Genomic DNA, 15,516 nt, shown 5'->3' with positions numbered 1-15,516 from the left:
TCAGCCTGGCCCCCTGCACTCAGCTAGCTCATCTTTCTAGATCACAGTGTCATCACACCACCTCCTAGACCCAGTTGTTTTTGTCTCCTTTGTTCTGCTTTCTTGTTTTTAAACACTGAACTTTGCTTTCTAGTTTTCATGAAGTATTAGCAATCTATTAAAATCTCTAAGATGCTAAATATAACTTGACTTCCAAGATTTTATAAGGATTTGTTTACAAAGTAGTGCTTAGTTGAGAACATAATATAGAGAAAGAATAAATTAATAGTTCAGAATGGTTTTATTCATAATCATTCAGAATGGTTTTGTTCTCTGCTGAAATACATTGTTAAGTGTTTATTCTTTTAAATATGTTTGCTTTTGTAGTTAATTATACCCGACCAGTCATCATATTAGGACCTATGAAAGACAGAGTAAATGATGACTTAATCTCAGAGTTTCCTGACAAATTTGGATCCTGTGTCCCTCGTGAGTAACCCAAATTAAAACTATTTAACATTTTCCGTCACTGTTTTGGTATAAATAAATGTAACTGCTTTAAAGACTATAGTTAGTGTTTTTTTCTTCTTCTTCTTCCTCAATATTTATCTTTTTTAGATTTAAAGGTATTATGTTAAACCTTTTTAAAGGAATGAATTAAGTAGAGATGTATTTATTCTGTTTTTAAATTTTAAACACTTCTTCAAGTTCTTTTTTATTGAAGATACAACTAGACCAAAGCGTGACTATGAGGTGGATGGAAGAGATTATCATTTTGTGACTTCAAGAGAGCAGATGGAGAAGGATATCCAGGAGCATAAGTTCATTGAAGCTGGCCAGTATAACAACCATCTCTATGGAACGAGCGTTCAGTCTGTGCGAGCAGTAGCAGAGAAGGTAAGCACCAGAGCACCCAAAGCAGAGTGTCTGCTCCACTTTATCAGCCTTGATAGTGTATTAGCGTTGCTTCTTCAGTGACTCAGAAAATTCAGCTAAGAACACATTGTCAATTCTGAGAATGAAATGATCACATGCATTCATAAAATGGGGGATGGTTATCCTAAGGTCTTGTCCTGGCTAAGGTCACCAGTGTCCCTGAGGGAAAAAAAATGAAATCCCAGGAAGGTCTTTGGAACTTAAACTTTACTCGACCACTACTCAAAATGGAAGTCTTATTACAAATAGCTTCTTATATTGGTGCAGGTGCCTCACTTATGTTGGGGTTCATCCCAGGGACAGTTTAATAAAGGCAAACACTATAAAAGCTTATACATAGGTGTAGGAAGTGCTGTTGGGTGGTTGGTTTGAGTCCAAGCTTGTTGTGGGTAACTGTGCAAAACAGTTCTACTGATTCTATTGTGATTGGTTTCCAAGGGCACAGAACATAACAGAATATGTAATCAATATTGGCATTAGGAAGTTTCCTTATAATGGCAGGCTGGCCCAGGAACAGCTAAATAGGCCCTAACATTTTACTGAGGTCCCAACAAATATAACTTAAATATCAGATGTCCCTGAATTCCTAACAGACTTTATATCATAATTATAAATTCTGTAAAAATTTCTAGTGCTCTAGTGTCATTCCTGTCATTGTGATCAAAATTCTAATCAAAGCATCTTAGAGGTTTATCTTATAATTCCAGTGATCCTTTAATTGATGAGAATTCAGAGTGGCAGGAACTCAAAGCAACCAATGACAGCATGTCTACAGTCAAGACCTTTGCTTCCTGCTTCCTTTCTTTCCTCTTGTACAGTTCAGGGCCCGGTCCATAAACTGTGCCACCCACATTCAAGACAATGCTTCCCACCTCATTTAACAGTCCAGACAATCTCTCCAGAGCCAGACAGTTTTGTAAAAATAGCAAAGTTGGGGGACTCATACTACTTAATTTTGATACAACAATAATAATAATAGTAATCTCTATATAAAGAGAGTCATAGATCAAAGGGGCTACACATTGAAGTATTCTGAAATAAGCCTAGACTGGTAGCACACAAATAGGATTTCTGCTACTTGGGTAAAACAAAAGGATCACTTGAACCCAGGAGATAAAGGCAAATTTTTTCAATATATCAAGACTCTGTCTCTATCAAGAAAACTGTAATTCTGCAATATAGACCCACACACACCGTCATAATGGAGAAAAGAACAAATTCTGTGAAGGGACAGATAGCATTTGAATATGGAATGTCAGCAATAAAATAGCTTCAGTTCATGCTACTTACAAATCTAACTAAAGAATAAGTCATAGATCTAAATTCTAAGACTATAAACTTCTGAGAAAAATAATGAGGAGCCAGTGTGATGGCTCAGCAGTTAGGAGTGCTGGCTGCTCTTGTGAGATCCTGAGTTGAGTTCCCAGCACATCTGACAACTCATATCCTCTATAACTCCACTTTCAGAGAATCTGATGCCTTCTTTTGGCCCCCAAGGGCAGTATGCACACATATGGTGCACATACATGCTACATACATACATGCAGGTAGGTACTCATACATAAAATAAAATAGAAATAAGTAACTTATCAAGAAAAATCATGACCCTAAGTTAGACAAAGATGTTGAATGCACAGTCCACAGAAGAAAAAGATGATAGATTGAAGTTCATCGAGTAAAAGCTCTGCTCCTGCAGAACACTGGTCAGGAAGAAATGTGGCAGCAGCTAGTAAACTCCCGTCCTCCACTGAGCAGTCACTTTTAGGACTTTTCCCAGACACACTCCTGATATGAAAGCTGCATTTGCACAAAGGGGTTGTGATTGTGGCCTTAATCAAAGTGTAAGATATTGTAAACTGTTCAGTGCTAAAGTGATTGAAATCAGTAATGCCCATAAACTTTAGAGTTAATAAATGAATTGATTTGCAACATGCAGAGGATCTATGACTTAGTATTTTAAAAGAAGAAATAAGAGAACATCTACTCAGTTGTGTGTAACCACAGGAAGGACTAATCCATAACTGGTAAGACTAGTTACTAACAAAGGACAGGAAAGTGGGAGGCAGATCAAAGAGTGTAGCATTCGATTGTCAAAGTAAGTTAATAACTGATTATAAAACACAGTGCTACATAAAAATTAAGTAATCCCTGAAGGCGTAAGCAAGCGCATGGATGAAAATATGGAGGAGAAGCCTTACATGGCATTGTCTGCTGCTGACCAAGGCCTGGGAATGACAGCATTGGGAGATCTTTCCTGAAAATCTCATGCTAATAATTATTTCAGGCAAGAACATTAAGAGATGATTAAAATTATGTCTTAAAATAATCACAGTAAGTGACATATTGTGAGAAACAAGATTATTTACATTCATTGAAAGTATCTACCCTGAAAATAGTTTAAAGGGCAAAGATAATTTTACAGTGGAGAACTTTTAAACAGACAGAAGTTTAAATGTAACCACATTGTTATTAGAAATGGGAAAAATAAATATCACAAAACTTCTTGATAAAATGAACTAAGAACAGGATACCTGTTAGAGGTATTCCAGAATTGTGTAACTTGCCCTCTGATGGTCAAGAGGCAGGCTAAGCCAAATAAGTCCTATCCTATGAAATGAATGATCTGTACTCTTCAAAATTGCCAAGATCAGGGCTAGAAAGAGTTGGCTCACAGGATAAAGTACAGTGCTTTTGGTTAGAATGGGGGCCTGTGTTCCCATCTCCAGTACTCATGTAAAACCCAGGCAGGTTGGGGTTGAGCAGGGTGGACGCAATGCTCCAGGTTGAGGGAGCAAGCTTATCCTAAAAAGTAAATCAGGTTGAGTGGAGTGCGGGTAGGGAACACACCTTTAATTCCAGTACTTAGCAGATGGATCTCTTAAAGGCCAACCTAGTCTACAGATTGAGTTTCAGGACAGCGATGGCTACACAGAAAAACCCTGTCTCAAAGAACAAGACAAAAATAGTAAAATACCAAGACCTAGAAAGATAAGGGCTAAGTTGCTCAGCTGCTGGCAACTCAGACACTGTCAGTAAATTAAAAACATATCCTAGATTGCAACCTCAGCCAGCAGCTCTCTATTGATTTTTCAATAAGGAGCATTAGATGACCAGCTAGATTTATACTGTGATTATATTTGGGAAATATAGGCCAAAGGAATATTATTCCTGCAGTTTACAGTTAAAACTGATGTGTGTATGTAAAGAGTGAAGCTAGCATGTTAGTTTTCTGTCACTGTGAAGGAAAACAGGGAAGGATTTGCTTTAGCTCTTGGTTTCAGTCCATAGTGAAGAAGCAAAGAGGAGAGAGCAGAAATAAACAGAAATCCCAGTGAGCTGCTTCCTCCAGTGAGGCATCACTTCCATTGAACGTATCCATTAATTACAACTTAGCCTAACACGGGGCTAGTAAAGTCCTGGCCACATAAACATGAATATCTGGCATTAGATCCACATAAAGCAGAGTGTGTCACTGTGCACCTATAATCCCAGCCCTGGGAAGCAAAGACAGGAAGCTCCCCAAAAATGACTGGCAGCTAGTCTAGCCACTAGGAGACAAGCCTCAGGTGCAGTGAGACCGTGTCTCAAAAAGTAAGGTGAGGCTCAATTAAGGAGGACACCTGATGTCAGCCTACACATATGCTCATATACATTAAGTAAGCAAGCAAACCAAGAGATGGCTCAGTGGTTAAGAGCACTGACTGCTCTTCCAGAGGTGCTGAGTTCAATTCCCAGCAACCACATGGTGGCTCACAACCAACTGTGATAAGATCTGATGCCCTCTTCTGGTGTGTCTGAAGACAGCAACAATGTAATTATATATAATAAATAAATAAATCTTTAAAAAATAAATAAAATTATCAACTTTTTTAATACCGTGAGTACATTATTTTCTTTACTTTTTTGTATGTTTGAAGTCTTTTACAATATTAATTTTTATTGTAAACATGCCTATTAAATTGAGTATCATTTCTTAACATAAACCCTAGTCTTTAAATTGCAAGGTATTGTATGAGACCAAGGACCTGATTTTAAATATTCCAATACAATTTATTTAATTTTCATTATATACTTTTCTATGAAACTTGGAAATATACAGCTATAACAAAAATGTAAATGATCTTTTGTGTAAATCCAGAATTGGGTTTTCCAAATTGCAGTTTATGGTATCTTCCAGCCCCCCAATAAAATGAGTGTTGGAAGCATGAAATCACAGTACTGAGGGACTAGCAAGATGGCTCGGTGCTTAAGAGTGTGTACTGCTCTCACTGAGGACCCACAACTGCATCTAATAACTCCAGCTCCAAAGAGATGGTCCATTGTTGGGTCTGGTCTCCTTGGACACATACAGGCATGTGCATAAATAAAAACAACTTTTTAGAGGGCAGTGGTAGTGAGGCTTTACAGGCTCTGAGTAAAAGGCAGCCACAGTCCATGTGCCTTCTCACCTGCTAGTCATGCCATTGTATGGAATGAAGTTTGTTAATGGCCTTCTGATTTACTTGTAGATTTTAACCTATACATACATGGGGGGGGGTGTCTATACATGGGAGGATGTAGAGGTACCTGTTGGGGTCAAAAGAGGGTGTTGGATCACCTGAAGCCATAGTTTAACCAGTAGCAGGTGGCTACCCAGCATGGTGGCTATGAACTAAATTCAGACCCTGTAAGAAGAATGCACACTTTTAACTGCTGAGCCATTTTCCCACCCATTTAGAAGTTGTTGGTCTATAAAAACTAGGAATATGAGACCTGATTTTAATTCTTTTTGGCTTTGAGAATGGAAAAGCAGTTATTTATCATCATTGTCTTCATTTAATTTTCCTTCTGAAATTTACTGATAAATGACAATTTTACTTGAAGTAAAAAGATCTAAATGAAGTACAATCAGATTGTGACCTGTGGGAAACTCCTTTGGTGTAATAGAAAAGATTTGGCCCACTTACTTAATTGTCTTCTTTATTGTCTTTATTTTTAGGGCAAACATTGTATCCTTGATGTGTCTGGAAACGCCATAAAGAGGTTGCAGATTGCACAGCTGTACCCAATATCTATTTTTATTAAACCCAAATCGATGGAAAATATCATGTAAGTGTAAATGTCTAGAGTGTTCCCTTTAAATGCAAATCAGCCAGCCCTGAGTTACTTATTTGTCATCGTCTTTTCCGTCTATAAGATGAAGATAACGATATTTATGCCTATCCTAGAGGGTGTTGTGATGTAAAATATCATCATTCATATTATTGAATCGGCAGTGCGGCTATATGGTAGCCATTAAAAGGTTAAAGGATGGCAGCTCCCTGGCTGACAGGACGTAAGACGGCTGGGCATTTGCCCCAAGCCTGAGGGCCTGAGCTCAATACCCAGGATCCACACAGCAAGGGAGGAGGACTCCTGCCTGCAAGCTGCTCCTCAACACTCCCACCCAACACACATTTGCTACATGATACAGTGTAATTGAGTAGAATTAAGTAAAAAAACAAAAGAAAATGCAAATAAAAACAGCAAAGCAGAACAAAAATATAGTATCAGTGAGCCTAAATATCCTGTTCATTAAAAACTAAAGCTCAGTAAATACTGTACTCGACATATGTAAAATACATACTGACTTCAGACACATGTGACAGTGACTAAACTGTCTGCTGGAATACAGTTTTCAAATGACTGAAATTTGTGCTCTGACCACAGCAAAATTAAACTGGAAATTAATTATAAAAATATGACTCAAATACATATATATTAGAAACTGGGCATTATATTTCTGAATAGGTTAAAAAATAAATCACAGAAAATATAATAAATGCTTAAACTACATATAAAGCTTACAAACTTTATGTCATCTTTTTGGTGGAGATAACACAGCCTGTAAACATGAAAACTAAACAGAAGGAGTGTTGTCAACCCCAGCTAGGACTACAGAATGAGGGAAAGACACCAGAAGAAAGATCAGTGTAGTGTCAAATCAGTATAGAACAGTGGGAAGATCAATATAATCAATGGAAAGCTGTTCTTTGAAAATACAATACACATTAAGAATGACCAAGAAACAAAGTTAAGCATTTTTACAGTTTGCACCGGGATGGAAAAGGGTGATCAGTGTACATCAGTGGTCATTATAGTTCTGACACAGTGACCCAGTGGAAATTAGGCCTTGGACAGAGCACACACTTAGTATGGCCACTATCTTTAAACAATTGATGTCATAATATTACTAACCTGCATATTAGGAGGGTAAAAATGGAAAAAGACAGCTCATCTTTGACGGGAATACAAAGCATCTGAAACAACTCAGTCTTCAAGTGTCATTGGTGAGTCTACATTGATTATTTTACAGTAACTTTAAAAGCTTGATACATGCAGAATTTATGATTAGCCTAGAACTCTCCTTCCTAAATACATACAACAGAAATGCTTGCTTGTGTTAAGCATACTTTCTTGCCAGCAAAAGAGCTATTCAAATAGCCACCACCTAGAAACTACCTAAATGATCACCACCAACCAAATACATCAATGACATTTTCACAATAAAACATTCTGCAAGAATAATCATGAGCAGTCTCCATGTATGTACAAATGCATCAGAGAATCATAATTTGAATAAAAGATCTCAGAAGTAAACACGCTCTACAGTTCCAGGATTGATCATCGCTTTCAAAAACCAAATGAAACCTAGCCATAAGGATGGCGCACTGAGTCCCAGAGCACTAGAGCTGCTCTGTTAGACCTGAGTGCTGGGTGCACAGGTTTGTGACTGTGTCAAGCTGTACATGTGCATTACCACACTCCAATGTTTTTAAAGTTATACCTCAAAAACTTTAATTTGAAAAGGATGAAAGGAAAGAAAATCTTGTATAATAACCACAAGCAGAATTTATTCCTAGAATATTAAGGCTGATTTAATATTTTAAAAATCTATCAGGAGACTAAAGTCCAGAGTAGGGCACATGGCCAGCATAAATAAAGGGTGTAGGAGTTACACGGGCTGGAATTCCCATCAAAGAGAGCCTCCCAATAAAGAACACACCAGTAGCTGCCCTGTCTACACAGTGGCTTCCCTGGCAAGGTCTATCTGCTCAGCCTATTCCTATACCAGAACTTTGAAGACTTTTGAAGCCTTACAGCTTCCTAGGGTAGGGTTAAAAGGTTAAGTTCAGCTCTCAGCATGATATATCTCCCATTTTTTTTAGCCCCATAGCAAGCAGCCTCTTCAGCAGTCTGTGTACAATTTCTAAGATACCACAAAGGACACAACAAAGACCCTACCAGCAATGGCTGTGCTGGCTGGTGCTATTTCTGGCTCAGAAGTATAATAAGGTGCTTACAAAGTAATTGTCAAAGTTTTAAATGCACCAGTGCCTTTCCCCAGACCCACTCCACCTCCCTGACTTTGCTTTTTTTTTTTTTTTTTTTTTTTAAACTTTGGTAGCCATTTGAAAGTGCCACACGTATGGATGGAATTTATAGATATATTGTACATGACCATAGAAAGTCAGCCTCAGAAAATACCTGAATAAAATCTTCAGCTTATGTCAAGCTGCCTCAGCACAGAATTGTTCTACAACAATAAATAAATTTTAAATAAAACAGCAAAAATTAGTCTGTAGAGTTGCTGAATCATAATAATCCAATATGAACTTTTAACAAAACAAGATGTATACAAAGAAACAGCAAAGAATGGTTAAAGGAAAAATCAAATGGTCCCCGAGGCAGACCAGATGTCAAGCTCACTACAGACTATAAGACTACTTTATTCATTGTTTTTAAGTAAGAAATAACGGTTTCCATATAACATTCTCATGCATTTGTATCATATATATTCACCTCTGTCGTCCCTCTCTTTATCTCTTGTCGTATCCTTTCTGTCCTTGTGTTATGTAGTATTTATAATGCCTTGAAGATTAGTAAAAGAACTAATAGGCAAGGTCAAAGTCAGGAAAAGTATACCTGAACAAGTTTGAAATATTGATAAAGAGGAAACTTGAAGTTTAGGAGGCTAGCAATGGCTCACCCCTAAAAGCACAGATGTCCCTTAGAGAGGATCCAAGTCAGGTTCCTCTAGGGGACCTATGTCCTCTTCTGGCCTTCACACACACTGCACTCAAATACACATACCCACACCACAACACAAAGATACATATATAGTTAAACTAAATTTTTTCTTTTTAATTCTGGATCTTTAAAAACAGTTACTGAAATAAATTTAGTAGGGAGATTCAGAGGCAAATTTGAACAGGCCGAAGACTCATCAGACTTAAAGATGGGGCAATGGAAATTATCAAATCTGAAGAACATTGGAGATTTAACTTAACAGAATTTAACAGAGCTTCAAGAAACTAGGGGATGGCATTGAGTAGGTCAGCATACGTTATGAATGTCAGATGTGAGCAGGGACAAATTATTTGAAGAAACTTTCCAGGTTTTATTTAAAAGTCATAAATATTCGAAGCATTGAGTAAAGTTCAAGCATAAGAGATGGAAGTGCCCTAACTGAGGCATGTTACCGTCAAACTGTTGTACACAGAATGAGAAATGACTCGTCACACACAAGAGATCTTCCAGTGAGATGATCAGCAGGATCCTCATCAGAAACTTTGGAGTCAGAAAGCATGAATGGTGCATTAACACTAAAGAAACAAAGCCTGTGGATCTAGCACCCTACACCCAGTGAGGATGAGGGGAAGGAGCCCGCTGCATAAGCTTGCTGATGTGCATTTGATCCCTGCAGCCCGTGTGAAGGGCGGGAGAGAGAAGCAATTCTACAGAGCTGTCCTCTATCCTCCAAGTGAACGCTGTGAATCACATCTTGATATGAAGTATATAGGGAAACTCAGGTGAATGCATTCATGGCCCTGAGCTAGTGTAGAAAGTGCCACAGTCCTTGTCAGACAGCAGGCCTAGTGACTGCATCTGTTCCCAGTGACAGCTATAGTTTGTGCAGACTTGAACTACTCACTATTTTATGCCTTATATGTCCTCTGATATCTTTTTTCAAAGAGTATTGCAATATGGTAATCACCAATTTCTAAATTTATTTGCATAGGGAAATGAATAAGCGACTAACAGAAGAACAAGCCAGAAAAACATTTGAGAGAGCCGTGAAACTGGAGCAGGAGTTCACTGAACACTTTACAGGTGGGAGCTCTTGTATAACTACTGCCTGTGCTGTCGCCATATCTACTGGTAGTGACTAGTCCTGTAGCTTTCAAAACAAACATGGAAGATCTGTTGTTTTGTCCTGTGGGAAACAGCCTGGCTGGTAATAGAGAATGTAGTGTGCCTAGGTTTGTGTGCATGGGAGTAGTTCTTGACCAGAGAAAAATAGGTTTGATTTCACTGCTTCCTTGAAGGCTCTGACTTTCTCTTACCCTTTCTAAATTTTTATAAATTTTTCCCAGGCTTACTAAATGGAACTGACAGATTCCCTAGGCGTTCAGAGTGCACAGTGGGATGTGTACACTTCGTGAGTTGATTACTGCAGTCATAGGAGTACATCTGTGGCCACCAGTCCTGCTGCTGTGTGTGCTTGTGTGTGTCTGTTGGTGAGGTCACTTGGCATCTACTTTGTTAATGTCATTACTGCCTGTACATTAGATAGCCAGAAATTGTTCTTTTAGGGTCTTAGATTTTCCAGTACTGGGACCTTGAACATACTAGGCAAGCACTGTCACTGAGCTGTGACTACAGCACATTTCCCCCCTAAAAATAGAAATGTCTATCCTTTGACCACTATTTTCTTCTCCTGTTCTGTCCCCCGCCCCCAGTCTCTGGGAACCGTCACTGTGCTTCCTGCCTCTGACTTCAGTTTAGATTCCACTGAGAAATGAAGCCATGTTGGAATTATTTTTATGTATCTGATTTAATGTACCTTAAGATCTTGTATATTCATTCATGTTGTTAAAAAATGACCAGATTCCTTCTTACAGCTGGATAATGTTCTTATTATAGATATTTAAATACCCCCATATTTTCTTTGTTGGCAAACATTTAGGTGGTTTTCATTGGATTATCTGTTGTAAATAATGACATTAAAAGAGAATTGGAGATGTTTCATTCACACACTGATTCATTTCTATTTGGATCTATACCCAGAAGTGAGATTGTTGGCTTATACCTCTTGCTGTGTTTTCTGTAGACTGGGTATAAGCTCTGGGAACTGCCAAATGAGAGGGATGGTCTCCAGGTGACAGGCACACAGGGCTGGAGGGACTGAGTGACCAACAGCAGCCTAGCACTATGATAAAAAGATAGGCTCTGACCGTGTACCAAGGTGGCCCTGAACTCCTGTACATTTGCTGCCTGAGTAGCTGAGTGTATACATACTGTCCTGACCTCGTTTAAAATAATGATCACATGAGTTCCAATAAGCGCTCTCTTAGCATAAGCCACGTGCTAAAGGGAAGAGCATCTTTTTTTTTTTTTTTTTTTAATTTCACACGTACAGGGAAACCGTAAGAATATTAACATAGAACAAAATGGCTCACACCTTTAATCCCAGCTCTGAGGATGCAGAGGAAGGCAGATCTCTGAATTGAAGGCTAGCCTGGTCTACAGAGTGAGTTTCAGACAGTTGGGACTACACAGGGCAGGGGGCATGCCTTCTACCCTGATTTCCCAATGTTAACATTTTATCTCTAAAACAATTGAGAAAGTTACAAATAGGTGCCTTTTACTTCTAAATATTTCAGTATTTCAAAACTTTCTCTTTTTTTTCCTTACGACTTTATTTTAAAAAGGGGGGGGGGAACATATACAGATTTTTAAAGACATTTTGGCATAACATTATATGAATATTTTTGTCAGTACTTAATTCTTTTAGAGGTTTGATAGCATGAGCACTTGCTTATATCCTTCACATGATGAGAGTGCTGCTAATCATACTTGGGAAATTTAGCATGGGTTATCTCACCCTTTTATACAGGCTTTCCCCAGGAGTGGCAGTTGTTAGAGTAAGATGACAAAAAAAGAAAAAAATACTCAGAGGACCCAATCCAGGAATATGTTGCACTGAACTACCACACATCATTGAGCGAGCCCTTACTTACTAGTCAGTCGTTGGCAACCTTGACTTTTTTCCAGAGAGGGTCTCTATGTAGCTCTGGCTGTCCTGGAACTCTGTAGACCAGGCTGACTTCAAACTCACAGAGATCTGCCTGCTTCTGCCTCCCCAGTGCTGGGATTAAAGGTGTGTGCCACCAAACCCAGTAACTACCTTGACATTCTTTAAAGAGTGAAGGCCAGTTCTCTTGTGAAATCTCCTTAGATTTGGTTAGTTTGGAGCTGGCATATCAGATAAGTAACATTTCATTCTCCGCGTCATGAGTCCTTATGACACCAGTCTGGACCATTCATTTAGTGCTGTTGGTTGTGATGGCTAAGTTGGTTGGACTTGACTGCTGCTCTTCCAACCCAGGGAGAACCACGACTTTGATACTAAGCAAGATGTGTGCTTCCCAGTGCAGTTCTTCAGCAGCTGCCCTTCCCTAGAGTAATTCACTGCCTGCCATGTGGGCTTGCCCTGTTACACACTGACCCAGTCACAGAAACGGGCGTTTGCCAAATGTCCGTCTTCGCAAATATTAAAGGATATCTATATGTAGCTCAAAATGTGGACTTTGACAGAACTGATACTTGTAAACATTATAAAACTTAAAACTTGATTACCCAGTCATTCTTAGCTACACAGAAGCTCTTTTTATGTACATAAATGTTCCTCCTTACCTTAAGAATACCTCATATTCTTAACCTCACTCGCCAACATGGACAATTTGACTTAACATCTTCATCTGGCATTTTACCCCAGATGTCTCAGGCCACAGGGGACATCTCAATTTCCTTACACCTGCTCACACCTGCTGCTAGTTTTCAGTCCCAAACTCGTGCTGAGCTGAATGGCTCTAAGCACCTGCCTGGCTCCATGCTGAGCCCTTTTTAGTTGTATTAACTAACCCTTGATCCTTACAGATCTAGAGAACAAATTATCCAAATAATTAGTTCTTAGTAATTGTTACCATGTTGTTGTTGTTAGTTGTGGTTTTTTGAAAAAGGATCTGTATAGCCCAGGCTGACCTAGAATTTATAATCCTCCTGCCTCTGCCTTTCAAGTTGTAAATTGTAAGTATGCTTCATGACACATGGTGTGTTATCAGTTTTTACTTACACAATTCAGGAATGGACTTTCTAATGTTGATTTAATAGTTTCTAGCACTAAGATACAGCTTGTGTATCTCAGTCTGCATGCCACACCTACTTGGGCAGAGTATGTGACCTGCTATCTGTCCCTCACACCCCTCTCCTGCTGCTGCCACCACATGAGTTTTAGCTGTGTTTGCTCTGTAGTTCCCACAGAGGTCAAGGAAGTAGTTTGTATTAAAATAATAAAGCTAACAACCGAGAGGCATAAATCAGAGAGAGCACACGGTTAGCCTGTGCGAGGCCTTAGGTTCAGTGCCCAGCACCGTCAGAAGAGTAAGCGAGGGAGCGATGACCAGCACACTAGTCAGAGGGTAGAGACAGATGCCTGCCTTACTTGTGGTCAGTTGTTTTCTGTATTGTACAGTTGTAAACCTGACTAATTGACAGTTGTTGTAAACAAGTAGTACACTGCCTTCTCCCATCTCACAGGAAATGTTGATGGCAAAGGCGGACAACTAACGGGCGCTCGTACTTCCTGTCGTTGCAGCTATTGTGCAGGGGGACACGCTGGAGGACATTTACAACCAAGTGAAGCAGATCATAGAAGAGCAGTCTGGTCCTTACATCTGGGTCCCAGCAAAAGAAAAATTATGAAGACGGATGTTGTCTTTCTTTTTCCATGGTCTCATCTCTCTGCCCTGCTCTGGAGTCTGTCTTAAGTGTTCCTTCCACGCTGAGGCAGATCCCCTCCTCATGGTCGGCAGTTGTGCCCATTCTTGACATGTGTCCCTTCATGTTGCATCATCTGTATTATTCTGTGTCACTATTGGTTTCTGGCCACTTTTCAGAATGGAAGACAAACGGCCTGACCAGCTATCTAGGGTTTGGGGAGATGCAAAATTGTAAAATTCCTTAATGTTTAAGGGAAAGTTAACTTTAAGAGATTTTCAGAAAAGCTTTATATACATTCTTTCCAATTTCAGTACAAATGAGAGAAAAGTGGTTTTAATCATTGACTCAGTGGGCCTTGAGCAACTGTGCACGCTTAACTCTAATAGCATGGTTAGGCCAGTGTATTAGCTCTCAAGTTCTTTCCTCATTGACTTCTGCCATTAAAGTAATTATTCCATTAAAAACAAATAAGAAAAATAGGAATTTATTTCAAAATTAATGTCCGAGTTAGCTCATGATTTCAGGAGGGCTGTTTGTTATTCATGACAGGTCTTTATTGTGTGCCCTGCCCCTGGGACACTTGCCAGGAATAACCATGGGAGTGTTTTTAATCGGCTTATGCAGCACTGTGGATAGTGGCCCTCAAGCATTGTCTGTACACTTTGTGGTTACTGTTCCATCGGGCACAGAGAGCTCACTTCACACACAGAACTGCGGACGAGGAAATGTCTTGGTGGACATGTAGCAATCATGGCGGTGGAAAAGAGTCCAATTCATAGCCTAAAATTTTAATGTATGCTTAGGGAGGGGTCAGATTTTAATGACTATTTTACCCACAATAACTGCCTATTTTGTTATAATAAAAAAATATATAAATATATATAAAACTTTCTTTAACTAAACTCTGTAACTATGGGAATTATTTTCTTTACATAGTTGCACACACAAACATATATATATATTTAAAATATATTTTTCTTTTGCCACCTACTTCTAACTTTTTGTTTGGTTTTTAAATTAAATATTAATTGATGAGACTTATCGTCCTTAATCATGTGAACTGAAGCAGGTGTATGGTGGCGGTGAGGAGAAGCCTCTAGGGAGAGTAGATTGTGAGTACACGTCAAGCCTGTTCTCCTCTTTCCTACAGAAGTTCCAGAAGTTTCCTAGGTTTTCTGTCAGTGCTGTTCTTGTCATGGAGTTTAATTTGGGTCCTCTGCCTTCCTCCTAGTTTTCCTCCTTTTATCAATAGACAGACAAACTCCATTTTTGAGATCCCCCTACACTTCATCTTACGTCGCTGCGCTGAACGGGAATTGCACAGGTTTTCCTTGAGACGTCAGTGAGTCAGAGAGGCCTTCAGGACTCACTTCCTCTCGTCCATTATTAATGTCATTTGGCTTCTCATTGCTCTTTGGAATTGTTTATTCAATATGTGATTTTGGAAACTCTTTAAAATTTCTCAAATGAGTACTTGTTTGTAAAGAATTATCCATTCCACTTATGAGAAAGAGGAGAACAGCTAATAAACTTTATTGTAAAATCTATATGTTACATGTGTCTTGAATTTTGGAGTTGTTTTAAATAAGCTGGCATTTATTAGGATGGTTCACCACATTACATAAGTCAGGTTTAAAGACATGAGCAGTATATGCAGTTCTTACACTACATGCAGTAAATTGCTAAAAAACATAAACTCAGAAAGAAAAATAAAAGTTGTTGTGAGCTCATAAGCCACCTACAGCACACACGAAAAACTGACAATACATTGAAATAATTCTGATGAAAAACATACGT

The 15,516-nt window shown here is 38.9% G+C and overlaps 1 protein-coding gene across 7 annotated transcripts in view; it reads left to right on the top strand.

Moving 5' to 3' along the window:
• The window catches only part of DLG1 (discs large MAGUK scaffold protein 1), a 194,378-nt gene extending 179,112 nt beyond the window's left edge, over positions 1 to 15,266 (top strand). For all 7 annotated transcript variants that reach the window (XM_080919614.1, XM_080919610.1, XM_080919611.1 and 4 more), the window contains 5 exons: positions 367 to 468; positions 704 to 876; positions 5,894 to 6,003; positions 9,956 to 10,047; positions 13,595 to 15,266. In XM_080919614.1, the coding sequence (XP_080775740.1) occupies positions 367 to 468; positions 704 to 876; positions 5,894 to 6,003; positions 9,956 to 10,047; positions 13,595 to 13,701 (584 nt within the window). In that variant the 3' untranslated portion in view covers positions 13,702 to 15,266. The remainder of the gene's footprint in view (positions 1 to 366; positions 469 to 703; positions 877 to 5,893; positions 6,004 to 9,955; positions 10,048 to 13,594) is intronic.
• Positions 15,267 to 15,516: the final 250 nt, after the last annotated feature.

This window comes from Micromys minutus, assembly GCF_963924665.1.
Source record: "Micromys minutus genome assembly, chromosome: 7".
NCBI classification, from domain to species: Eukaryota; Metazoa; Chordata; class Mammalia; order Rodentia; family Muridae; genus Micromys; species Micromys minutus.
Note: the sequence above shows the minus strand (reverse complement) of the source record. Positions and strands in the feature narration are given on the sequence as shown.